The sequence below is a fragment of the Dunckerocampus dactyliophorus genome, chromosome 16, assembly GCF_027744805.1.
Source record: "Dunckerocampus dactyliophorus isolate RoL2022-P2 chromosome 16, RoL_Ddac_1.1, whole genome shotgun sequence".
Lineage (NCBI taxonomy): Eukaryota > Metazoa > Chordata > Actinopteri > Syngnathiformes > Syngnathidae > Dunckerocampus > Dunckerocampus dactyliophorus.
Genome location: NC_072834.1, coordinates 24,868,611 through 24,895,044, shown reverse-complemented (window position 1 = coordinate 24,895,044; position 26,434 = coordinate 24,868,611). Strand labels below are relative to the sequence as shown.

At 41.7% G+C, this 26,434-nt stretch overlaps 1 protein-coding gene across 12 annotated transcripts in view; it reads right to left on the bottom strand.

Moving 5' to 3' along the window:
* msi2b (musashi RNA-binding protein 2b) overlaps positions 1–26,434 on the bottom strand; it is a 410,423-nt gene that overhangs the window by 165,298 nt on the left and 218,691 nt on the right. For all 12 annotated transcript variants that reach the window (XM_054754385.1, XM_054754384.1, XM_054754391.1 and 9 more), the window contains one exon: positions 23,504–23,552. In XM_054754385.1, coding sequence (XP_054610360.1) covers positions 23,504–23,552 — 49 coding nt within the window. The remainder of the gene's footprint in view (positions 1–23,503; positions 23,553–26,434) is intronic.

Sequence of the window (26,434 nt, the reverse complement as noted above, 5' to 3'; positions counted from 1 at the left end):
ACACTTTCTTTTGTGAAATGAGTATACTACCAGCATAATATGCCATCAAATATTCATAGTAGCGTGGCTTTTTGAAGGGCCTTCAACTGGACAGGCATGTACGAGAAAGAGAGAGAGAGAGAGAGAGAGAGAGAGAGAGAGCATTGGATGAGTTGGGGAGGGAATAGAAAAGAGAGATGGAGCGGAGGGTGTTGGGGACAAAGACCAAGAGAGAGAGAGAGAGATCAGAGGGCCGGGGACAGAAGAACAGGCAACGATAAAGGAATTCCCAAGTGAGGAGGAGGGACACGGAGAAATTACAGAAGAAAAAGAGAAGACAGAAATGACATTTCTTCAGGGACTGCTGTATGGCATGTGTAGGAAGAAAAATGAAATGTGAGGACCAGAGAGAGATAGAAAGGCAGGAGAGGGCATGGGGAGAACGGAATGGGTGAGAGTACGAGAAACAAAGGAGAAAGTGTGTGACAGGTAAGACTAATTCATGAGAAATGAGACGGGAGTCTGCCAGGCTCACGGCCGGCCAAGGCTTCAGCGTTGGTGGAAGGAGAAGAACATGTGATATGGATCCTTTGGGGCAGCGTGTCCTGTCAAAAAAAGCTCCAGGATGAGGACGAACGTAAAAAAATACATGCTGTTTTCCCTGGCAGGTAACTGGAGCAGAGAGCAGGGAGAGACAAAGGTGGGAAAGAGATTGGCTTGGCAAAAAGCAGAAAGAATAAACGTGTCAAGTGACATTGGTGAGGAAAAGATGAAAGATGGAGATAAACCCAGAAGAGTGACAACTGCCTTTGATGCCACCGCTCTTCACCTGTAGCAGTTTGGAGAGCGCACGTGCGTACGTATGCATAAGCACGCGTACCACCGCCTCAGTTCACGTATCTGTTATGATGAAGCTCACACAAGCGTGAAAAGACGGGAATGATAACACGGGCACTCATTTGGAGTGCGTTCGGAGTTGGATGGCGCATGCTTGGCGTGTGCAAGCACTCCACTTGCCACTGGAGGCTGGAAGAAAGACTCTCAGAGTCCCAGACAAAAGTTTGCGTGACAGACGAGCACAGCGAACCTTTCAAAGAGAGCTCTTGTCTCTATTCGCCATGTCTTACAGCAGGCGCTATCAAAGCCAGGACAAGCTGCCGCAAGAGGTATCATCAGTGCACACGCACCTTCTCTGCTTCCAGCTCACTCAAAAGGCCTGATGGTGCATTTCCCAGCACATAACAGCTACATTTACATGGCAAACAACATCATGTTCGGTAAACATTGCAAGCCAAGTTGAACAAAGGGACATACTCAAACATCACTAACTGGCTATCTGGCAACCATCCTTCCAGTGTATGCACACCTGTGCCCAAAAGTGATGCAAAGTCCACCTCTTTTTAAACAAACCACTCTCCAGAAAAAGAGCCGTTGCTTTTGACTCCTGAACAACTCCTACGATTATTTCGCTGCTTGTGTGGTATTATTATTACGCCTTTCGATTCAGATTACATTTACATTAGCTCAGTGTATTTTCTGTCTAAAGTCTCAAGGGGGCCCAAAGTATGGTCCGAGGGCCATTTGGTTCCTGCTGCTGTCTTTTTCATTGGCTCACGGCACATTGTAAAAAATAAAATAAAAAAAAAAACAACAACAGAAATGGGAAAAGTCTGCAGTAATTTTACAAGAACAAAGTCAAAATATTAAGAGAAAAAAAATTGTAATCTAACAAGAAAAAGTTATAATTTTAGGAGAATGACATACCATGAGGAAAAATAATCATCATCATTTTAGTAGCATAAAGCTGAAATAGATACTTTATTCATCTCCAAGAGAAATTCATAAATGACAATACTAAAGACAAAAGAGGGGATTTTTTCAAAGTTGTAATGTGATGAGGAAAAAAAACAAAACAATTAAAGTTGTCATTTGTAGGTGGTGGAAAAACCTGTCATGTTACAAAAATAAATTATTCATGGTAATAAAGTGATAACTGTGAGAAGACAATTTACAAAAAAAAAGTTGAAAATAAAAAAAACCCAGCAGAAATGGAAAAAACAGAATACCATCAAAATATGACATGCTAAAAGTCATATTATAACGATATATATAAACAACATGGCATAGTAGGAGGAAAAACAATAATAATAAATAACAAAACAGACAAATGTTCTGAAGTTATGAGAAATAAAAGAAAGTAGACTTTTTTGGAAAAGGAAGTTAAAAGTTATGATATTATGAGAATAAAATCATAATATTACAAGAATATTAACAAAAATATTTAAGACATTTGAAGCCATTTGAAAAAACCCAGCAAAAATGATTGAAAAAAAGCGAAGAGTGAAGATATTAGTAATCTGCTTTTTCACCTACAGTATATGATGACATTTACAGAACTTGGTAGCATATCGACATGTGTTGCTTTACTAAATATCAAAGTGGCAAAGTTCCACCCTTTCATTTTTTACTATGTTTGGACCTCCCTGGTCTAACAGCTTCTCATCAACGGTCTTCTTCTCTCACACACTCACACACACACAAGCACACATACCCAGAGCACAACTAGATTTACACAACACTTACAGATGACAGGAGACAGACACCATAGTTAGAACCAGGTGAGTCCAGTCTCACTCACACAAATTTAACTTTCATGGCACACAAGCTCATGTTTCACTTTCACTTTGGGTTCTTCCTCCATCTTTCTCATTGACGATAGAATCCAGCGCTGTAAGCAAACAAAAAGATGAACGAGAAAGATCACACCAAAATCCTGAATCCTACATTTGAAAGGAAATGCTTCAGCAGTGGAAATCAAAGCACTGCACCGCCGTGCAGTACAGCAACCATGTCGCCATAGACCCTGCGCCCATCTGCCTTCCACCACTCGTGAACAGATATAGATATAGATATACACTAGGTCCCCAACTTACGAACACAATTGGTTCCAGGCGACCGTTCTTATGTTGAATTGTTCTTAAGTAGGGAAAAGGTAATATTACCAACGATATAGATACTACATGTACGTGTATACATATACAGTATATGTGTATGTATATAAACATGAGTTTGGATGCAGTAGTAATATTAAACCAGGATAATTAATGAAAAAACAATAATGAAAGTGATATAATAATACGTAATGATAAATGTTATTTACCTTTGAAGAGGAGTGGCCGAGCATACGTCGTTGTGGTGGAGTTGATAGAACGGCCACCTGCCTATAGCAGCCACTGAAAAATCCCCCGCAACAAATTTACATGTTATAGACCCTGTGTATAGCAGACACCTGTCTGCTATACACCCACCCATTTTGTCTCCCTTGGTCAATATCTGACTGCATATAGCGGCCAAATTATCAACTCAAGTAGAAGCTTCATGCACGAAAAAGTTTGGTTTTTAAATCAATGAAGCCGTCGTGTGTAGACTTTAATTACTGAGTCCTAGCTCAGTCACAATCATTGACACCGTTTATTTCCTGGTGTGAGACAATGTGCACAATGGGCCTCATTCACGAAACGTTCTTACGCACAAATCTGTTCTTAAAGCCTTCTTACGAAGATTTTTGGCATTCATGAAACGTGTTCTTAACTCACAGTTCTTAGATCTAAGAACAAATTCTACGAACGCTCAGGAGGACTCTTACGCACAAGCAAAGCTTGCACTTTCAATGCGCAATTGCCCTCATGATGGATTTTGCAACCTGATCCCAAAAAATGTAGTGCAAATAAAATATCCCAACAATTATTTATCATCAAAACAACTAAAATATACTCCATGGATAAATATATATTCAAATCCCAATTCATCAAAAAAAAAAAGTAGCTGGCTGGACGTGCGCTGCGCAGAGAGAGAATGTAAAGGGACCATTAGATTTATTTGCTGAAAGCCACCAATGTTTGATTGGCTTCAGGCTTCAGGCTTCCCTCTCTGTTCTTGCAGGTGTTCAGGATCATCAGAATAACATCGCAATGAAACGTGGTGTGTCTATTGCGCACGTAGCACCCCCAGATAACGACATGCGCCCCCAGCCACGTCTTGAGCCAGAGCACGGGGCTGCTGTATTAATTAGCCAGCGTCTAATCAAATGTAACCACAGAAAAAATACATTGTCACACACAAACTATGTATTTTGACTTTATTTTTCCATCATGATTGTGTAAATATTTTCTAGAGTTTACAAAATGGTTTGGTTTCTGATTGATGGCCCACCTCCCGTTTCCTCCAGATCCCTCCGGTGCAGTCCAATCTTTTTTTTTTACTCTATTTTAAGTCAAAACACTTCTTTTTAACCTCTGCGGTGGTGCGTTTCTCCGTGGAAACGGCATTTATGTTTCCTGCAATGGTGCTCCATGCCGACTCTTTTTGGATGGCCTGATGACCGGTGGATACACGTGAAAATAAGGTGGTCTTGTGTTCGCTCACTCCTTGTAAAAGCACCTCTATTTCTGTAGAATTGAAGTTTTTCTTTCGTTTGTTGTCCAGCTGCTCCTCAGTCTCCCCCTTGCGCGTTGCCATCTCCGCCTCCAGCTGCCTGTTGCACGGCACATTTGTTACCTTGTATGGGAAATAATAGGCGGTGACCTATGCAAATTAGGGCTCACATGCCCGGGCATCGCAGTTGGCATTCATCAACCTAAGAACACCGGTGCGAACGATTATCCCTACTTAAGAATGTGTCGTGAATGCGGCGCAGTTTCCAACCCGCGCCTTCTTAAGTACACTTCTTAAGAAGACTTTTAAGAAGATATTTGTGAATGAGGCCCATTGTGTGTCAATACTGTAATGCCGCTTGTTGTGGGGAAGGAGAGACTCACGTCGCCGATGCACTTTAATGGCTTTATTAACAGCGGAGAACACTGCAGGACTTTACATCCACGCCAACATAAACACACTCCCAACTCTCTCCAAACTCACAGCTAGCACTGAGCCTAGCTCTCCTGCTCGGGACGCCCACCGTCACTTCCCGTCACTTCCTGATGAACTAAAGCTGTAATGACACTCTGCCGTATAAAAAGTAAAATATAAAAAACAAGTGTAAGACATTACTAGCACAGGTTTGTTCTGTGGGTCGTGGATATATTCTATCAGTTATTATTAAGTCTCTAGCTTCCTTTTAGTAAGTAAAAACCTTGGCTATGATTGCACTACATTGTCATGTAGACCTACAAAGTACACTTGGAAGAACAAGAGGTGAATAAATGTATTGCAACTGATGTGAAACTGATGAGGGGTAGGATTAAATAAGCTTTGCTTCTTCCTACTCCTTTTTGGACATGCAAAATTGTGAATTGTACTATGTGATGTGCTACTGTTTGACTCATATGCATGTTCAGGATTAAAACCATGCCTAGTAGTGCTGTACAACTTTTATCCGCAGTCCGCAGTGCCCTCTACTGGTCAACATTATTATTATTATTATCCCCCCCCCCCCCCCACCCCCTTCCCCCCTTTTTTTTTTTTTCCCCTCTACTGGTCAACATTCAAACTGGACGCCAACCTGTCTATAGAGGCCACCTGTCTATAGCGGCCACTTTTGCAGACTCCCTCTAGTGGCCGCTATAGACAAGTTTGACTGTATATACATATATTGCAGCTTGTTGATGTCGTCAGTTTCACTTCAAAGAAATGATTAAAATTAATTCCCAACATTGGCCGTCTTCCAGGTAATCATCCTTTATATATCTTTTATAAATAGATAAGTCATCATCCGACAGATCTTGCCTCTCGCAGTGTGCCATGGCTGCTGAGGTTGGGAGCAGGAAATCAGTCATTCTACTTTTTTGGAAAGATCCTGAGCATTATGGAACAAAAAAGTCTAGTGGGAGACCCAAAATAATCACACCTGCGCTGAGCCAGAGGATCCCATTGGCTGTCCATCAAGACACAGGGCGGTCTTCCACCCACATGAAGGCCTTACTTGTGCCGACTGCAGCACAGTAACCATCAGACGCTAAAAAATGTAACCTTGATGGTCCAGATGGCTTTCAACGTTACTGGCATGACAAGGAGATCCCACCTGAGATGTTTTCTACCCGGCACAGGGGGGTCCATCATGGTCTGGGGTGCTTTTTCATTCAGTGGAACACCGGCGCTTCAGGTGGTGCAGGGTCGTCAAACAGATGCAGATGTTGGGGCGGACATCCCTCATGACCGAGGGCCCTCATCTGTGTGGTACCAGCTGGGTTCTTCAACAGGACAACGCTGCAGTTCACAATGCTAGCTTGACCAAGGACTTCTTCAGGGAGAATAACATCACTCTTTTGGACCATCCTGATTTCAATCCCATAGAGAACATTTGGGGATGGATGGCAAGGGAAGTTTCTAAAAATGGCCATCAGTTCCAGACAGTTGATGCCCTTGGTGAAGCCATCTTCACCACTTGGAGCAATGTTCCCACTAGCCTCCTGGAAACACTGGCATCAAGCATGCCCAAAGCCATTTTGGAAGTGATGAACAAGAACGGTGAAGCTCCTCATTACTGAGTCCTACTGACAACATTTTTGGTTCTGCTTTGGAGCGTTTTTCTGTATTTTTGAGCGATGGTCTTAAACTTTGGATCAGCTGATGAACAGCCTATTTCAGTTTATTTGTTGTTTTCAATAATTTACTTTTCAAAGCGCTTTTTGTCTCACCCCCCCTTCTTGTTTTTGCATATTGTAGCTCTACTTAAAACCTCATTAAAATCCAAATGTGCAAATGTGCATTTTTCAACTGGTCTGAAGATTTGGATCAGGAGTGTATGAAATAGAAATAATCCTGTCATTTGTCTCTCTGTTAATAAAATACAGTGAAAATGGGCACATTTCACACATACTTGCAAATGGTGATCAATTATGATTAATTCACTTGTAATCTGTGATTAATCTGATAAAAACAAATACATAAAAAATAAATGAATATAATTTTGCCAAATATAATTCTATATACAGTGCATATATAATTTTGATATATATATATTTGTAAAACATTATAAAATAATAATATAGCATTTGTTTTCTCTGTTACAGTCTGTCTCCTTTAAAAATGTCCAAATGCTTACATTTTGCATTGGAGTGAGAATTTGTGTTCCTATTCCTTTGAATCCGCAACAATGTTTGTATTCTTCAAATAAGACGATGCAGTCGACAAATGTTTTAACCTTGTTTAAGCAGAGGTTTGTACTCTCTTGGTGCTCCTGCATACAATGTTTAAGAAGAACAGACAAAAAGAAGTGAAAACACGCGCACACCTCCACAGAGGCGCACAAAGGCCGACTTGGAACCTGTCAAGTGCAAACAAACTGATGACAAGACGCCGACAGATGGAGTCACTGAGGAGAGACGAGCCACGCATTCAACTCAATTAGCAACGTGCTGCTGCGTGACGCCAATGGGATATGGAATCTTAGCATGACTGGCAACCTGTCAATCCAGCAGCAGTGCTGCTAAACAAGCATCATGCAAGACGCAATCAATTCAATCTAATAAAGCCATAAATGAATTAGGAATTATGGTATAAACCCAATGGGCTCTGCATCACAAAACGGGGCCTAACGTGACCGGGGAGCCTCAACATCCCCCTGGCGCTTGCAAGCACACAAAGAAGTGAACTTGGGGAAAAACGCGGCGGTGGAAAACCACAGGAACAATGGCTACCCGACTGTTTTCTGCTCACTCTATCTCTTCCCTTACCTGTGCACGCATTGGACAGCCCTGTTCATATATTCTCCTGCCATGGTACCTAATGAAGCAGGCATCTCCACCCTGACACTTACAGTACGCTTGGCTTGGCAACACTTATAACACGCACACACACACAAACACACACACACACACCAACAGGTCATCCTACGCTGTGTAATGGGGTGCATGAAACATCTCTGCTGCTCGTGATCACCAAATCACCAGAATTGTTGGATGGTGTTGCATCAGTCTGATACCCCCCACCCAGGAATATGCTGACAGACAGCACATGTCCCTCCTGACTACTTATTATCATGATTTATTCTTCTCGACGTCGTCAAATGTGCTCTGTGCCTGCTTTTTTGGAGTAGTGTGAATTTTTGTTATTTTTCCCGCAAAAGCACCAAATCAAGTCTGACTTGTGTGGCACCATGCCGGGACGTCTCCTGCAGTGTGATGATTGTTTAGACTTGAAAAAAAGACAAATCAAAAGCTTTCTATGAGTGTTTAAGTGGTAAACCTGCAGGGCTGCAGGAGGCCAATCAGCAGCAAGTTGGAGCAACAATGGCCGGGAGTCGGTTTAATAAAACCCCCAACACCGTGACAGCGTGCAGGTGACAATGGAAGCTTGCCAATGGGGAGGATGGTTGATGAAATTGCATGAGGTGTCAATTTGGAAGACACCCAATTTGAAGAGCAATGTTGAAATAAAAAAACCAACCAAAAAAGACGGAATAAAGCAGAAATTGCTAGTATGTAAGTACACAGTATACTGTGTGAGTACAGAGTACTGAGTACTGTGAGCACATGGTGCGGAGCGTACTAATGGAGTGCCTTTGTTGGTGTGATCAGCATGTTTTTCCAAATGTTCCAAAGGCAACATATTTCAGGGAGGCGGCGTGGCGGACATTTAGCCAATTCCCTCCTGTGCTGTGCTCAGCTGTAAGACGCCTGGGTAAGCACCAATCAGGCTGGAAGTGTAGCGGGGACACTGCAGAGGGATGAACAATGTTCCCTAAATAATGATTTGTACATGTCTTGACTGTGACACGTTGTAAAAAAGATGTATTACTCAGATGAAGAAGCCGTGTTGCCAACATGGAAGCTTATGTCTGAGGTTGTGTGCACATTTGTGGGCTGGTAGATGTCAACCTGCGTATTCTGGGTCAATCTCACAGCAGGTTTCACTTTGGAAAATCCACTATTAGGTGTTGTGAGAATGATGATGTGAGCAGTAGATCCTCCACGATGCTTTCACTTTCTAAAAGCATCCGGCAGGTCACCAACAGAGAAGCTGTGCGGGTATTACAAGGTCAAAGGCTGCCTAACTCTCAATATGATGACAATTTCCATTTCCTGAATAAAGTGATTCCTCCTGGCAGCTGAGGATGAAGATCTTTGTATTTTCTCCAGCATGTGGAGCACAGCACAGATGCTTGATGTGCCACATAAAGACTCCCCCAGTCATATGCCACATACACATCCAGAGAACATGCTCATCAATATCTCTACAAGGCATCCTATCGCACCACACCTACAACACACAAACGTGCCTTTCTGGACATTTTTTTGTCATCCTTTTTCATTTTGTCCTTGAAACGTCTTGTGGGGTGCAGCTGTGTGGCCAAGCAGTGGGAGCAGCTGATGTTTTTAATGGCACATGCTTTGTCTCCTGGTGCTCAGATAAACATGGTGAAGAGATTAAAACCCCAGGCCTTCTTCCACAATCTCCTGCCTTCATCCTCCTTCCTGTGCAGTGCTCACAGCAGAATCTAATTCTAAACTGGAAGCACCCGGGTTGCCAGGTAGCGTAGAGCACCAACACAGTACAGGTATAATACACATTCCTTTAAAGGGACAGTTGGGATTTTTGACATGAAGCTGCATGACATCCCCATCAGCGTCAACAGTGACGTACACACAAATGCACAGGCGTCAGTTTGCAGGGATGCGGCGGGAGACAACTATCACACCGAGCGATTTGTGAGGTCTGATTTTTTTGAGAGGGCATCTTTGTGATGCAAATGTATTCAACTTTTGAAGGCATATTGTTTTGAGAAGCCAAACTCTTTATTTTTTAATGTACATGTAAACCAGGGGTCACCAACGTTTTTCCTTGTGAGAGCTACTTTTACAAAATGAAAATGGCCAAGAGCTACTCATTTTTGTAACATTTATTTTCAGATTTTATTTTAAACCCAAACAAAGCAAATATGCTTGTTTTACCAGAACATAAACAAAATGCTGGTGTCCACAACTCACATGTTGTATTTCAGAATGCATTTCTTTCTACTGTTCTTTCATTATTAACTGAAAACCTGAATGAAAAGCAGGCTTGCGGGCACCTCATGTGGTCGTGGGGGCTACCTGGTGCCCGTGGCACCACGTTGGTGACCCCTGATGTAAACTCTTTACGTCACGGAAATCCCACCAGAACTAGACTTGTGGGACCAAGTGGGGGGGTAACTCTCTGACCATGCACCTGTTTTTATATCGTCAGAAGGCACAGAAAAGAATCTCACATAAGGATTATGGATGACAAAATGCACTTTCCCTTTAAAGTGCTTGGCAGCCTGGTAGATTGTTTACATCATGAATACATTCCCTCATATACATACTCATACATTGGAACTGGTAGGTAAATAAATGTCTTTACTTTCGCTGTAGGTTGAAAACATTCAGCTTTGACAGCAAAAGATGAATATGAGAGCCGAGAGCAACAGTTCAGCTTTTATTTACGATGCACGGCTTAGAAGATATCACCTTTTGTTTCAACCCACCTATTTTCCATGTGAGTGGCAGGTGTGTCCTATGAGATGACTTACGAGGGAAAGGCTTCTTGAGACGTCATCTGTGCTTCTGTGAAGAAGGTGTCGGACGTTTCACTCCTCATCCGAAGAGCTTCGTCAGCGAACTAATGAGTGCTGGTAGCCTAGGCCTTAAATACAGTAAGAGTGGGCGGAATTGGTGTGCCAACACCCTCCTCCTATTGGTTCCTTACACTAAGCCTGGGCGGAGTAGTGGTATAATCCTATCCTGCTATTAACACCTCCGATAAAAGGGAAGTGTAGCTCCCTGTAGTTGGGTATGAACGACTCTGATACTGGCTCGTTAGCATCTATTGTTCTGGCTCGGCCCTGGCTTCACCTCATTTGCAAGACTAAGAGCTGTGGGTTTTGGTCTCAGTAACCTGCTGAACACAGGGTCCAAATTAAACCTCAAACCACCATTCTGGTTCAATGATGGGTTCTGATATTTGACAAAAATAGCTTCCTTTACTCCTCTTTCAAACCATCTGTTTTCTTTGGCCAAAATCTTTACCTCGCTGTCCTCAAAAGAGTGATTGGTTGCTTTAAGGTGTAGATGTACTGCTGATTGAGGACCACTAGAATTGTCCCTGCGATGTTGATAAAGCCTTTTTTGGAGCATTTGCTTAGTTTCCCCAATGTAGTGCTCTTTGCATGCCTCATCTTTACAGTGGATGGAATAGACCACATTGCTCTGTTTTTGGTTTGGAGCCTTGTCTTTAGGATGCACTCATTTTTGTCTCAGGGTATTTACTGGTTTGAAATAGGTAGGAATTTTGTGTTGCCATAAGATCCTCTGGAGTTTTTCAGAGACCCCCGCTACATAAGGGACTACCACTCCTCTCCTTTTTACTTGTGGGCTTTTGGGTTTCTTTCCCTACTCTCTTCTTTTGACATTTGTTAAAAGCAGATGAGATGACTTATTCAATCGGTAAGTAACACTGAATGTCTATGCTCACTTTCACATTGGGTAGGATACGTTTTACCCGTGTAGACTGCATTTAGAGGTGAAAACAACATGGAAACCAGAGAGGTGTCTATGGAGGAAACCAAGCAATTGACAATGAGAGGAGACAGAAAATCAAACATTGATCACTGAGCAATGTCCTGAAGAAGCAAAGAAAACACTGGTGTACTAAGTAACAGACGTAGAGCAAGGACAAGATCAGCAGGTGATGACAGAAAGACTGTGAGAGCTGTAAAGAAACAACATAGAAGTCTTCATCAACCAAAGAACAATGACACACCACAAGAGGCTAACCACTCAACCGGAAGGCCAGGCTGGAATTTACCGAAAGGTACTGAGATGAGACTCAGTCCATAATACTTTTGCCTCAGAATTTTTTTTGTCTTATGTCAGTACTTGATAGCAAATTCCAACCTGGCCTTCCTGTTCTTCTTGCTAATGAGTGGTTAGCATCTTGTGGTGTATGATTGTACTTTTGTCGATAGCGATACCTTCACTCCTGTTACCGGTGTTGTTTCTTTTCAGCTCTCACAATCTTTCTGTCATTTTCACCTCTAAATGTAGTCTACACGGGTAAACACTATCCTACTTAATGTGCAAGTGAGCATAAACATTCAGTGTTATTTACTGATTGAAAAAAGTCATGCAGATGAAATAAGTCATGTGATAGAACACACCTGGACAGCAACACGCACCTGGTCCAATACTTGCTCACATGAAAGAAGGGTGGGTTCCATGGGAACCAGATCTAAATAGCAGGTAATAAAAATTGAAATGTTCTCTGGTCTCTTCCGATGTCAAAGCCAAATGTTTGGAGTCTCCAAGAAGAATGAAGGAATTGGCTTGACTCTTCTAATATTTGTGGAGTGTAGTCCAGCACTTTCATTCATCCATGTTTGATGGACCTTCTTGTGACCAATAGGAGACAGTTATACTGCAGCTAGATACTTTAGTCATCTCCAATGGTTCACTTCCAATTTGTAGTCCAATAATGCATAATAATACATAATAACAATAGCAATACATAATAGTAATTACTGTACTGTATTGTACTTTATTTATCCCACAGCAGGGAAATTCACTTGTTACAGCAGCAAGCAAGATACGCAAGTAAAGAATACATAGTGACTACAACATGGTTCAGGTGGTGCAGGTGTTGTAGAGCCTGACAGCGGTCGGTATGAAGGACCTGCGGAACCTCTCCTTCTTACACCGTGGGTGTAACAGTCTGCTGCTGAAGGAGCTGCTAAGGGAACCCACAGTGTCATGTAGCGGGTGAGAGGTGTTGTTCATGATGGATGTCAGCTTAGCCAACATCCTTCTCTCCCCCACTTCCTCCACGGAGTCCAGAGGACCGTCCAGGACAGAGCTCGCTCTCCTGATCAGTCTATTGATCCTGCTCCTGTCCCTGTCCGTGCTGCCCCCTCTCCAGCAGCCCACAGCATAGAAGATGGCTGAGGCCACCACAGTCATAAAAGGTCCGTAAAAGAGTCCTGCACACACCAAAGGACCTCAGTCTCCTAAGCAGGTGGAGGTGACTCTGGCCCTTCTTGTAGAGGGCGTATTATTCATGATAAGGTAATAAGTCCAGTCCTGTGTGTGTTCTTATGGCTCCCCCTCTGTTGTGTTGAAAAGCCGCATGGTGTGGGGAAGGAATGATGTGCTCAGTTTTTCTTCTGAGCAGGGCAGTGGTAGAAATCTGCTGGTTGTCCAGGATGGAAAGGAGACGAGCCTCCTCGGTGTCTTTTGCGCTGCCACAGATGCCAGGCTGTCCAGCTCAGCTCAGATGGTTTGTTATGACAAATATCCAGTTGAACAAGTGTTTCAGACCTGTTGTGAAAATCGGTCGGGTTGTGTGTCTGGACACCATGCTAACTGGCCAGCCCACAAGCACATGAGCCTAAGAGTGGCTAAACACCTCATCTTCTCTGTGAGTGCGATTAGGCCATGACAGGAGGCCCCCAGGTGGAGGTAGACTCGGAGCGTACGATTAGCTCTGCCATTTAAAGGACATTCACGCTGGCTGCTAACGTGTGAAGGTGAGTGATTTCAGAGAAAGCCTACGTAGATCCCAATGACGCCACGTCAATGGGCACATGGAACGGGTGAAGCCACGGAGTCCTTGCAGAGCACATGAAGTAAACACCACAACTGCAGGGGAACCACGTGGGATCGGGGTTGTTTAAAAAGGCATTGCCAGTGGAGAATATTCACAATCAAAGCGGACCTTGTGGACGGCCTTGTGAAAAGAAAGTGTGTTTGAGTGGCGTCCAAATGGTTTTTGTGCTCTTGTAACGATAATGGTGCCGGCCATTTGCTGGCAAGACTACTTGGACGACAACTTGGTTAACTTTTCCTCTCTTGTCTTAAGTGGTGCCATCTTTAAAACTGGAATGAGTGGTCTCCATCGCTTGTCTGAAGAAAAAGAAGCCATTATCAAAGCTCCCTCTCAACCATGGTGAGATCCATTTGGTAAACAGCCTGTGTCCTGCAGCAGTAATCAGAGGGTATTTTGGAGGGATTTGCAGGCTGGCCAGGAGGTATCCGCTGGAGTGATCTCTAATTGCTAGAAGCGGAGGCCGAGGTCACCTGGCGCTCTTTTGAAGCCATCGGCAGCAGTTTCTCGCCAGAGGAGTTAGCAGGGGGAGGCTCCCCATTGAGGCACTTGCCTTTTTCTTTATTTCCTCCTCCTCCTCTCCCTCACCATGACATCACTCTCCTTCTCCTTGTTCTGAGTCTCCCTTCTTTTTTTTTCCACTTCCCGTTTCTTTTGGAACAGCATGTGTCCCCGCCCCCCCAACCCCATCCCACCCCGCTCCTACGCAGTCAATGAGCCAGCAATCACTTTGCAGCCAGACATCCTCTGCTCAGTCGGCCATGTTCAATCCCTAACACCGCTGGCTGATGAGGCATCGTGGTGACGTCAAACACCGAGGCTTTTCTGGGAGCAACAGTTAACCTGTGGAGGCACAGCTCCGCTTCTTGGGTTGGATGGACTGGCAGCCTTTGTGTAACGAATGGAAGATGCCAAAGATAATAAAGCCAATTATACTTCCCTTCTCACGCAGTGAGGCGAGAGCCCAGAGTTTATGTCAAACGGTGGTTGTATAACGACCCAAAAGGACCAGAAACTCAAAATATGAATTTGATATTGTGGCATGGTCACTGCTTTGGAGTACAGCTGCAACGATCAATCCATGAATGCATGATTAATGACTAATTGATGAGCCAATTAATCGACAAGCCCCTAAATGTTGTTTTTTTTTTACTTATAAATGAAAACATCCTCTGATTTCAGCCTCTCAAATCTGAATATTTTTCAATTCCATCAATCAATCAAGTTATGCAAAATTAGGTTGGGGAAAAAGTTATAATATATGGGAATAAAGACATGATATTATGAAAAGAAAATGTAAAAGATGATTTAAGAAGAATGTAGAAATATTTGTAAAATAAAAAAACAACAACAGCATAAATGGGATATCTACACGTTGGTGGCCCTCAGTGGAAAAGATTTGGACACCCCTGCATGAGGACCTAACCGATGACTCCCTTCATCAAAGCTTCACATGAATCGACTAAGAAAAAAATGTTAGCTGCAGGAGGACTTTGGACAAAACCAAAGTGTTGCTTACGTAGGCACGTAGGTAACTCTGCTATAAATTCACACCACCAGTTTGGAATAGGTTGGACGGCAGCTCGCTCAGTGTGACATTGACTTCTCCCTGCCAACTCCACTCTGGGAGCTGCACTTGCAAGCTTTTTCTGCCAATTCAGGTAAAGAGATTACAGACACACAATACAGTCTTCTGTTCCTCTGCCAGGTGGGAAAAACAGGCCTGACAAACAGCGGAAAAATGGCTGCACACACATGCATGGCGTACCGTGCCCGTCCTCACACAATGCCATCCCTTCCTTTCTTCTACAGGAACATGCTTTCTAATATGCACGACACAGACACTAATGTTTATCCTACCCCCAAAATCTGTTGCACATTACTGCTACTTGCATCACTTCAAGCACATTTGCCTTCAAATCAGTCACACGGTTAAAGCCACACTAACCAGTGCTAACTTTTACACCGCAACATTCAAGAAAGTTACGCAGAGATTTCATCATTTTGTTAATGGTGTATCTAAAAGAAAAAGGTGAGAGAGAAGGTGCAGATCCCTCAAAATAAATATGTAAAAGTGCCACCTTTAACATTTTTACTTGCAGCTCTGAAAAGAACCAAATGACGTCAAGAAAGTGAGGAAAACATCCTGATGGGAGTTGATTTCATCAGCAAACAATGACTCATACATCCAAAAGATTTAAGGATCATCCAATTAGAGCTTCTTACAAGCTCATTGGCAGGGGTGTCCATTACGTCCATGCCAGCCACCGGTCAACAGCGAAGATAATTTTTCGATAAATCGCATAAACGTGACTTTGTAGATGTCATATGACATCAGTCAGCTGACATTAAGTTCCCCCCCTGATTTGCTCTTGCTCCCCCACAGTAAACATGAAGTGGTGAACAGACGACTCAAACTACACACAGACATGCAACCCTAACCCTGACCCTGGCCATTTATTATTGTGATTATGGATAAAGTGAGTGAGTGCTAAGATGTCTATACAGTCTCTCTAACAAAAGTTATGTGTTCATTTGTAGCGACTAGTTATGTAGAAACAAAGTCAATAGTTTGATGTCTTTGCTTGGCATCATGAACTCCACTATAGAAATGTGTGTTTTCTACACTTCCCTTTCTTAAACTATGATTTCATGATGAATTGGAAAATGTGTTCATTGCTGAAAGCTTTTTAATATGTTGCCTTGACTTCTTTTACATCATCATTTTCATTTCTTGCACATGGGTAATGTTTGATAGCAAATGCTAACTGGACGTAATACTATATGTATTACGTCCAGTTAGCATTTGCTACAGTATTTTCACTGACAGGTTATGTACACAACTATTGAGGAATTATGTGTCATTATCTTTATTGCCATACTGAATGGAATTGTGAATTATTGAAGGATATCAACTACTTTGACGACCTGTAAACTGTGAAAGTGTGAATGTGAAATACTGAAAGTGTGTGCACCCCTGGTATACACGCATAACAAACAGAAATACTCATATTTACAAATATATCCATCTATCCATTTTCTATGCTGCTCATCTTCACTAGGGTCACGGGGGTATGTGCTTGAGCCTATCCCAGCTGACTTCGGGCGAGAGGCGGGGTATATCCTGGACGGGTTGCCAGCCGATCAGAGATTTATACAGTAAATGTATTTTCTATATTTCTCGTACGAGGTAGATCTTTGGGACTTGGTCATTTTAAAAGTAGCTGCCCCTGTTCATATACATAATACACACTTACAGCACATATACTATATTCATTGCTTTGTAGATGATAGAATATACTTGTTCTGTAAACTCCAGATCAAAATGTTAAGTGCAGTTGAAAAATGTCAAGAGTGAACATTTTGCAATGTTGGCTTTTAAGGAGGTTCTGAGCAGAACTTTAAAATGCAAAAAGAAGAAATTGGAGTGGGAGAAAACATGTTCCGAGGTGTAACATAGCACTAGCTTGCTGCAGCAGGATGCAAGTTCCAGGAAGTTCCAGGAAGTTCCAGGAAGTTCCATGAAGTCATTGTGTTATTCTTCCTCTTGCTGCAGCTGTTGCTCATCACCGTGGCTTCTATCCACTCAGCGGTGAGTCAAACTTCCTTTTAAATGACTATAGTGTCTGATTTTACAGCATTGCCAACGGTGCCATTCAAAAGCACATTATTGCAGTCCAATAACCATCAGATGCCATCTGCCAGAGAAGGGATTGAAGAAGAAAAAATGTTGTATCCTTCAAGGCCACAACATTGGGTGTTTGGAATTTGCAGGAGAGCACCAAACATGGGACACTGAAAGGCGGAAGAAGGTTTTCTTCTCCCATGACCGTCCTGATGGCTTCAAGCTTTGCTGGCATGACAAGGAGATCCCACCTGAGATGTTTTCTACCATCATGATCCTTCAATGGAACAATGTGCGCAGGGGCGTCAAACGGCATGTGGAGATGTTGCAGGGGGCATCCCTCATGACTTAAGGTCCTGGTTTGTGTGGTGATGACTGGCTTCTTCAACAGGACAACACTACACTTCACTAAGAGGAATAAGCTCAATCTTTTGGACCATCGCTGCGTGTTCCCCTCATCTAAACCCAATGTGGAACATTTGGGGATGGTTTTACAAAAATGGACATGAGTTCCATACAGTGGAGCAACATTCCCAGCAGCCTCCTGGAAACACTGGCATCAAGCATGCCCAAAGCCATGTTTCACCTCATGAACAAGACTGGCACAGCAACTCATTACTCACCCCTTTTTAGACATTTGATTTCTATTTTAGGGGAAGAGATTGGTTGTTTTTTTTTAGCTATGGACTTAAACTTTTGATCAGCTGATGAACAGCCTATTTCACTTCTTTGCAATAATTGGCTTTCTTGTTCCACTCCCATTTCTTCTTTTTGCATTTTGAAGGTCTACTTAGAACCTCCTTAAGATCCAACAGTGCAAAATGTACAAGTGCTCTTAACATTTCCATCAGGAGTGTAGCTGAGATGTACGACCAAACCAGCAGAAAGGTGTTCAAGGTGTACACTTAGTAGGATAGCAAATAATTGCAGTATCTGTTCCAGAAAGTCCTACGTGCCGACACCAAGTGTAAATGCGCAGAAATGAAGAACGAAGGGATAAATGAACAATTAAGGTCACGTGACCTTGAAGACTTGCTGGTTGTAATAAGTTCATTTGTACCATACAGACTTAACCACAAGCTACATTCACAGCGCAGACATTCTCATCCTAACGTGTTTATGAGGGTGAAATCTATTTGTGGCCGTCCCAAAGTCTGCTGAACAAAAACAATATTCTCAAAAAAACATATTTGCTTTTCTTTTGAGCACAAAATGAGTTCCGAGAGAAAAGGGAAGGTGGAATGGAGGTGGAGCGGCAAGGAGACTGCAGTAAAGCGCTGAACAATAGATGCCCTCTGGCATCAACCCCCGGACGGTCCAAGCTGCTCACCGGAGACATTCAAGTCATCCACAATGAGCGGCTGCTGAGGCAAGAGAGGCTTTGGAGAGTTCAATTTTCAACACAATCGGCAGTATTCTACTCCTTTAAATGCCAAGGAGATGGTGCTCTACACGCGCCTTTGTGGGAGCCCATGCTTACGGCGAGTGTCCTCTAAGCAGGAGACACGACGGCAGAAAAACGAGAGGTGGTGGGAGTCAGGGCAGGGTGGGGTGTGGGGCAAAACTACTCGCACTGTGTAAAATAAAGCAGGAAAGAATAAGACGGGGGGGGGCGATAATGGGAAGGTTGGCGAATGTCTCCTCTGGCTGTTGTTTGTTCGGCCTCACGGGGACCGTCTGAAGGACAACGCTGCTACTAGTCGAGTGTGACGTTTGTCCCCACAGCCCACAGATATCACACTTCCAATCAGGGGACAATCATCCACTCACACAGGCAAGGCAATGCTGGAATATGAACACATGAATATGAACACACAAATGTGAACATGTGAATATGAACATATGAAAATATGAATATGTACATATGAATGTGAACACATGAATGTGAACACATGAATATGAACATGAATGGGAACACATGAATGTGAACATATGAATATGAACACATGAATATGAACACGCAAATGTGAACATATGAATATGAACATATGAATATGAACATATGACTATATGGATATGAACATATGAATGTGAACATATGAATATATGGATATGAACATATGAATATGAACATATGAATGTGAACACATGAATGTGAACATATGAATATGAACACATGAATATGAACACACAAATGTGAACATATGAATGTGAACATATGAATGTGAACATATGAATGTGAACATATGAATATGAACATATGAATGTGAACACATGAATGTGAACATATGAATATGAACACATGAATATGAACACACAAATGTGAACATATGAATATATGAATATGAACATATGAATATATGGATATGAACATATGAATGTGAACATATGAATGTGAACATATGAATATGAACATATGAATATGAACATGTTAATATTAGAATATGAACATATGAATATGAACATATGAATATGAACATGAATATGAACATGTTAATATTAGAATGTGAACATATGAATATGAAGATATGAATATGAACATGTTAATATAAGAATGTGAACATATGAATATGAAGATATGAATATGAACATGTTAATATTAGAATGTGAACATATGAATATGAACATATGAATATGAACATGTTAATATTAGAATGTGAACATATGAATATGAACATATGAATATGAACATGTTAATATTAGAATGTGAACATATGAATATGGACATATGAATATGAACATGTTAATATTAGAATGTAAACATATGAATATGAACATATGAATATAACTGGCTGGTGACCCCTCCACGGTGTACCCTACCTCTCACCCAAAGTCAGCTGGGATTGGCTCCAGCTCGCCTGCGACCCTGCTGACCCTACAAGCGCTGTGTGTTCAACTGCACAGTTTGGTGTGGCCTTTTATTGTGGCCAACCTAAGACACACCTGTGCGAGAACCATGCAGTCTGATTAGCATGATGATATGCCACACCTGTCAGGTGGATGGATTATGAGCGATCAATGCTCACAAAAACAACCATTTTTGAAAAGAGAGACCTTTTGCCTAAAGTCATCCCTGGTCACTTCTAGCTCGGGTTTTCAAAAATAAATGAATAAATCACGCTGGGGGCAGCATGGCTCAGGTGGGGGCGGCATGTCTCAGGTGGTAGACTGGTTGTCTACACCCGTCACTCGGTGTCAGTAAATTACTCAGGCACACAAGCACCAGACTTGATCACTGTAACAACAGGCTTTTATTGCAGCTTTAAATGATCTCACAACAGGCACAATAATCCCTGGACTGTCACATTTATATATTATTTCTATACATTATTTTATATCATGTACATTTATATTATTTATATCTTGTGTATGTCTTATTTTCTATGATGTCTACTATATTGGGTAATAGGAGTGTAAAGGTGACTATGGGGGTGTTATTTCCTGTCTCGAGGGCTCTAATCATGTTAAAAAAGTGTATTTAGTAGGTTCTAAACAGGTTTTCTATGATTTTTTTCAGTAAAAATATTCCATTTATAAATCATAAAGTAATAAAAGAGGGATTACTGTATAGAGAAACATTTCACATCTGAGTTTAGCTCATAGAAAATGGGAGCAAAAGCATGTATTTTCCTCTGAGATTGTTCTGGTAGTTGTGTGTTAGCAACATGTATTTATGATGATGTTTTCACAGCCATTTTGTCAGTCATTTTCAGTGGTGAAGTGAAGCTGTGAATGTTTTCAGACGGCTAGAAATTAGTTTTTATTTTTTCATGAGTCAATGTGTAGGATAAAAGTGGACACAGGTGGCAGATTGATTTGCACTGGATGTGCAGGCAGCGGACCAAGGCACTGGTTTGGCTTATAATATATTTAATGCCCTTTCCTTTATGATCATGGAAGCAGCGGAGCCATTAATATTACACGCTGATGAATTATTCACATTTTCTTATGGGTCTGTAATATTCAGTGTGTTTCATCTGGGAGACCTGTTGTCTACTCAAGATAAAAGCGGTAAATGTCTACTGTCTCAAATTCCCACTGGAACAAAAGATCAAAATGCTATTAAGAGAAGCAGCCAGCGAAGAACCAAACGGCACCTGCCTCCTGCCTCATTGTCACACTCAATATAAATACGGCTGTTGTCATCAGAAAATAAAAAAAAACACCAAGGAGGCTTTTTCTCCATCAGTGTCTTCATTTGAAGGGCATTTTGCTGCCCAAAGGCAAACGTCTAACAACGTCCCCGAGCGCTGAATCCATCCTCTGTGCCTGTGCAGCAGACGGGGGAGGAAAGAAGACGGGGAAGACGCCGTGGTCTCAAAGACCCCACACTGGGTTCTGTCACTCCACATCAAAATCCCCTCAAAGCCACAGATCACTTCCACTCCGGTTCACATGTTCCACACTTGGAAAGTGTTTACCAGGCTCAAAGAGTTTGTCTGCACAGCATACTCACACAGATACTGTAGCCGGCAAAAAGCAGTGCAATGCACACTGTCCTGCCTCCCAGTGCACACCAGCACAGCCAGTTGTGTCACCTACGTAAACACAGTGACATCACAACAAACAGCCACACGGCGTCTTTCACTAATTATGACAGAAACAGCAGAAGTGTGTGCTGTTGTTTTTCCTTTGTAAAAGCAACAGTGGGACACTTCAGCTCCGATATTATGGCAATACCATCAAATTAGCACAATAGCAAACTACTGCGTCGTGGAAACAAGCTGGCTTTCTATCTCCATTGGAACACCTCTGTGTGGAGTTTGCATGATCTCCCTGCACTGCAAAACCTTCAAGACAGTGAAAAGTCCTATTTTAAGCAACCATTTCTTATTTTTTTCCTAAAAAGAAAAAAAAAATGTCCAGCAATTTTCACTTGAGAAAAATAATCTTATATTAACAAAGTGTAGCTAGCCAATTATTTTCAAGATATATTTTTTTGCCATAAATTAGTTCATTTTTTTCTAATAACAAGCTGAAAACTTAATTTTCATTATTCTTCAGCAACAGATTCATATATATTTGCCTTAAATTAAAGTGCTAACTGTCTAAATTTAAGAATGGACTCATACACAAGATTTGCTGATTTCGGACCAACTCTGCAATTTTCACATCAGAAAAATAATCTTATATTTAAAAAGTATAGCTAGCCAATTCTTATGAAGTTATTTTTTGCCAGAAAAGTGTTCTTTTTTTTAGCAAATTATATGATTTTTTTTTTATTTAAAAAGAAAAAAGTGTAATTGTATCTAAGATTCATTTTAACCTGTTGGCATAAATGCTATCACAATTCTTTTCTGGCATGATCTGCATGTGAATTCACTCGTTTTTACATTTCTAAACTAGATGAAAAGTCATATTTTCTTGAATCAAGTTGAATAATTGTACACATTTACACAGATATTATGACGAGATTTCATGTAATAAATCTTAATAAATAAATAAATCTTAATAAATCACGAAATTTGCTGTGCAGCGTTCACATTGGTCCCAAATCAGCAAATCTTTACATTTATTTTCTGTGTGTGAGTCCATTCTTAAATTTAGAACATTTAGAAACCACTTTTATTGTTCATTTAAGACAAATATTCTTAATCTGCTGTTGAAGAGTGCGGGGAAGTTGTGGGGATTGGACAAAGTTGAGAGGTTGCACATTTTGTGAGAATCGGTTAAATTTGGCGTGATCGCAAAATCCTGGAATTGATTCCCAATCGTCAACCTTCTGCCCCAATCAATCCATTTACCAAAAACAAGTGTGCTGATGGCGTTGAAGATGAGTCTTTTTTCATTTTGGCTCAGCTCAATGTGAAGCTGCGATGGTAAACAAGGAAACTGAGTGATGTGCATCTTTCTCTTGTGGAAATACCCGTCAGTGCATGTTGACTTACTCACTAACATGCACACGCACACGGCGCGAGGCAAGCTGTTTCTTTAAACTTGCTCTCACAGCCAATAGCAGTGGAGATAAATGACAGGCCTATATGTGGCAAGCGGTGGTTAAATCCAGCCTTGGAGTGTGCCGTTTGGCTTAAACACACAGCGCTGGCGTACGTTGCGAGGAGGAAACCTGTCTTTGGAAAGTCCTCTGCTTGAGAGAGAAACGTTCCCTCATCTAAAGATAAGATGGTGATGAGCGTGCGATAACGTCAGTGCTTCTCCTGGCCGTTATCTGACACTGTTATCTGACTGCACAGCACCCGGCATCTCCCAATCTTACATCCTTTAAGCACACACACACACACACACACACACACCAAAGCTAATGCTGCAACATTCCAAACCCAGTCCCAGCAGCTTATTGATCAGTTTGACACGCTCCCGTTGTTCAACAGATGGAACATCTAATATCATGTGAAATGGAAGCGTTGTGTGTTACCACACCGTGACTATATGTTGTGTACTCACCTCTATGTCTGTTTGTAGTCTTATCAAACATTAGCATGGCGTCATCCACCTGCAAGAGACAAGACAGCCTGGTTTTACTTTGGAGTGTCTGGCATCACCTTCTCATCAAGTCATCGCGTGTTTTCCAGACTAGAAGTCATAGTTTGGCTGGTCCTGTGACTTCCAGTCAGGTGTGACTGATCTATCACAACATATGCAATACACAATTCAACATGCGCTGCCCTGAAGTTAAAGGGGTTTTTTTGGTGACAACTAGTGGCCACAATCATTCATTGATTTGTCACACAGTTTGACGTGCAAACTGAATGATACAAAACGTACCGGATGCTTTTTGTTACAAAATACTTTCTGCTACACTTCTGCCTTGGACTCTATGTGTCTGTAAGTAATGTGCAACATAATACATACATCATTGAGAAATGTGCTATTTTACACAGCAGTGTTGTTTAGTTTGGAGATTGTAGCTGCTGCATTAGCCACTGACGAACTAAATACACACATATGATTTTCAGTTTACAGTAATCCCTCATTTATGGTGGTTAATTGGCTCTAGACCTGACTGTGGTCGGTGAATTTCCACAAAATAGGACTGCTTATTTATAAATACAATATTTTTGTAGTTAGAGCATAGGAAACCTGTTTATTACCTCCTAAATACACTTTTTAACATGATCGGAGCCCTTAGACATAAAAAAAGCACCCCTATAGTCACCTTTACACTCCCATTACCCAATATAGTAGACATCATAAGAGAAAATAAGACATAGAAAACCTGTTTACCACCTTCTAAATACACTTTAACATGATTAGAGCCCTCTAGACGTGAAATAACACCCCTATAGTCACCTTTACACTCCCATTACCCAATATAGTAGACATAATAAGAGAAAATAAGACATAGAAAACCTGTTTACCACCTTCTAAATACACTTTAACATGATTAGAGCCCTCTAGACATGAAATGACACCCCTATAGTCACTTTTACACTCCTATTACCCAATATAGTAGTTTGTTCTGTGCACTTCCATCACTGTCCTGTTTGGATCTGCAACCAAAGTGGACAGGAACGGACTACAAAGAAAGATCACATCTGCAGAAAAAATAATTGGAGTCAACCTTCCCTCCATAAGTGGCCTGTGACCTGTTGGGAACATCACTGCAGACAACTCACACCCCGGACACAAACTCCCCCCCTCAGGTAGGCGCTACAGAGCACCGTACGTCAAAACAGCCAGGCACAGAGACACTTTCTTCTCCCAGGCCGTTCTACACTTGAACACATCACTGTTGATCATCAGGTTTTCTTCAATGTAAATACTGCGGTTTGTTTAAATGCAGGTCATTATTATTCAGTGATTCATCACACACCTACTTACTTGAATTGCACTGTCATTATATCATTCTTATCCCTTTGCACATCTCAATCTTACTCTTTAATTGCTTCCTCATTATTGACTTCTTTAATGTAAGTGTGTTTATGTACAGTGAGAGCTAATTTAACCCAAGTCAAATTCCTGCTTTGTGTAAGCAGATTTGGCCAATAAAGCTGATTTGATTGAGATAAATTGATACACGTTTAGTATCAGGAGAGGTCTTTCTTGTGTCTGTGCAGTACTTCCTGCAGTGGCTATTGTAACATGACTGACACCTAGTGACCATCATTGCAATGTCTTTAAATGCATCTTCTGAATGCCTTCCATTTGTATTTGACTTCATTTAGACATTTTTTCACCTAGGAAAAAAATGCATCAAATTTGCTGAAATGTGCCTATTTTTGGACTAATAATATGTCACTCTGCTTGGTCTGCTGCCCTCTGCTGTCTCGTTTCAGCTCTGCAGAGGGATCTGCTCTCCTGCTCTCCTAATGAGCGCAGCTGCCTCCAATCAGCAATCAAGCTCTTCTTAAGCAGTGCTGCCTAGTCAGTCGGTGCCAGGTTGTTGTTGAACCTTCACCAGTGTCGTGTGTTGCTAGTATTTCTCTTTCTGCCATTTTTCCCCACTGCCAACTATTACCTGTAAGTTGTTGGGGATTTCCAGTGTTTTCCCTTCATTTGCTACTTTGTCCTTTTGTTTGTAGTTTCCCGGTGACCTTTTGTCATCAGTGCCTTTTGTTGTACTTTGTCTTTTCTCCTGTGTGCGCAGCCTTTATTATTATCAAATAGCTTTTTGACACCTTCCTGCCTTTGTCACCTGGCACCCGTGCCAGTGGTGGCAACACAATAGCACAATTTGGTGGTGAGAGATTACTGCATTTGCATTCATTTGAGTTTTGGTGTTAAAATATGTTCGTTTGTCAGGTTTCCACACACCGGGATGCATCCAGGCATCACATCTCGTATTAAAAGTGTCTTCTGGCATTGATTCAGCACTTCTATCAGCTTGTGTCTCCTTGCTGAACATTGCCCCCTCCCTCTGGCTTTGTCTTCTTGTGAATTTAATGTGAGGAGCGGCACTCCGCCATAAATTCAAGATTCAAGATTCAAGAGAGTTTTGTCATGTGCGTGGTAAAACAGCAGTTATACTATGCAATGAAAATCTTATTCTTTTCATTCTCCCAAGAAAAGAAAGAAAACACAAGAAAGAATAAGAACATAAGAAACATAAACATATATACCAATAAATTAAGCAACAACAACAGAAGAGACATTAATACACACAAATAATACAAATAAATAAATAAATAAATAAATAAATAAATAAAGTGCTATGAGTGTGTGTTGCGTGTGGTGTGTGCGAGTGCTTCGTTGAGAAGCCTGATGGCCTGTGGGTAAAAGCTGTTTGCCAGCCTTGTGGTCCTGGACTTCAAACTCCTGTAGCGTCTGCCTGACGGTAGGAGTGTGAATAATGAGTGTTGTGGATGTGTGCTGTCCTTGATGAGGTTGTGTGTTCTTCGTAGGACTCTAGTTTTATAAATGTCTTGCAGTGAGGGG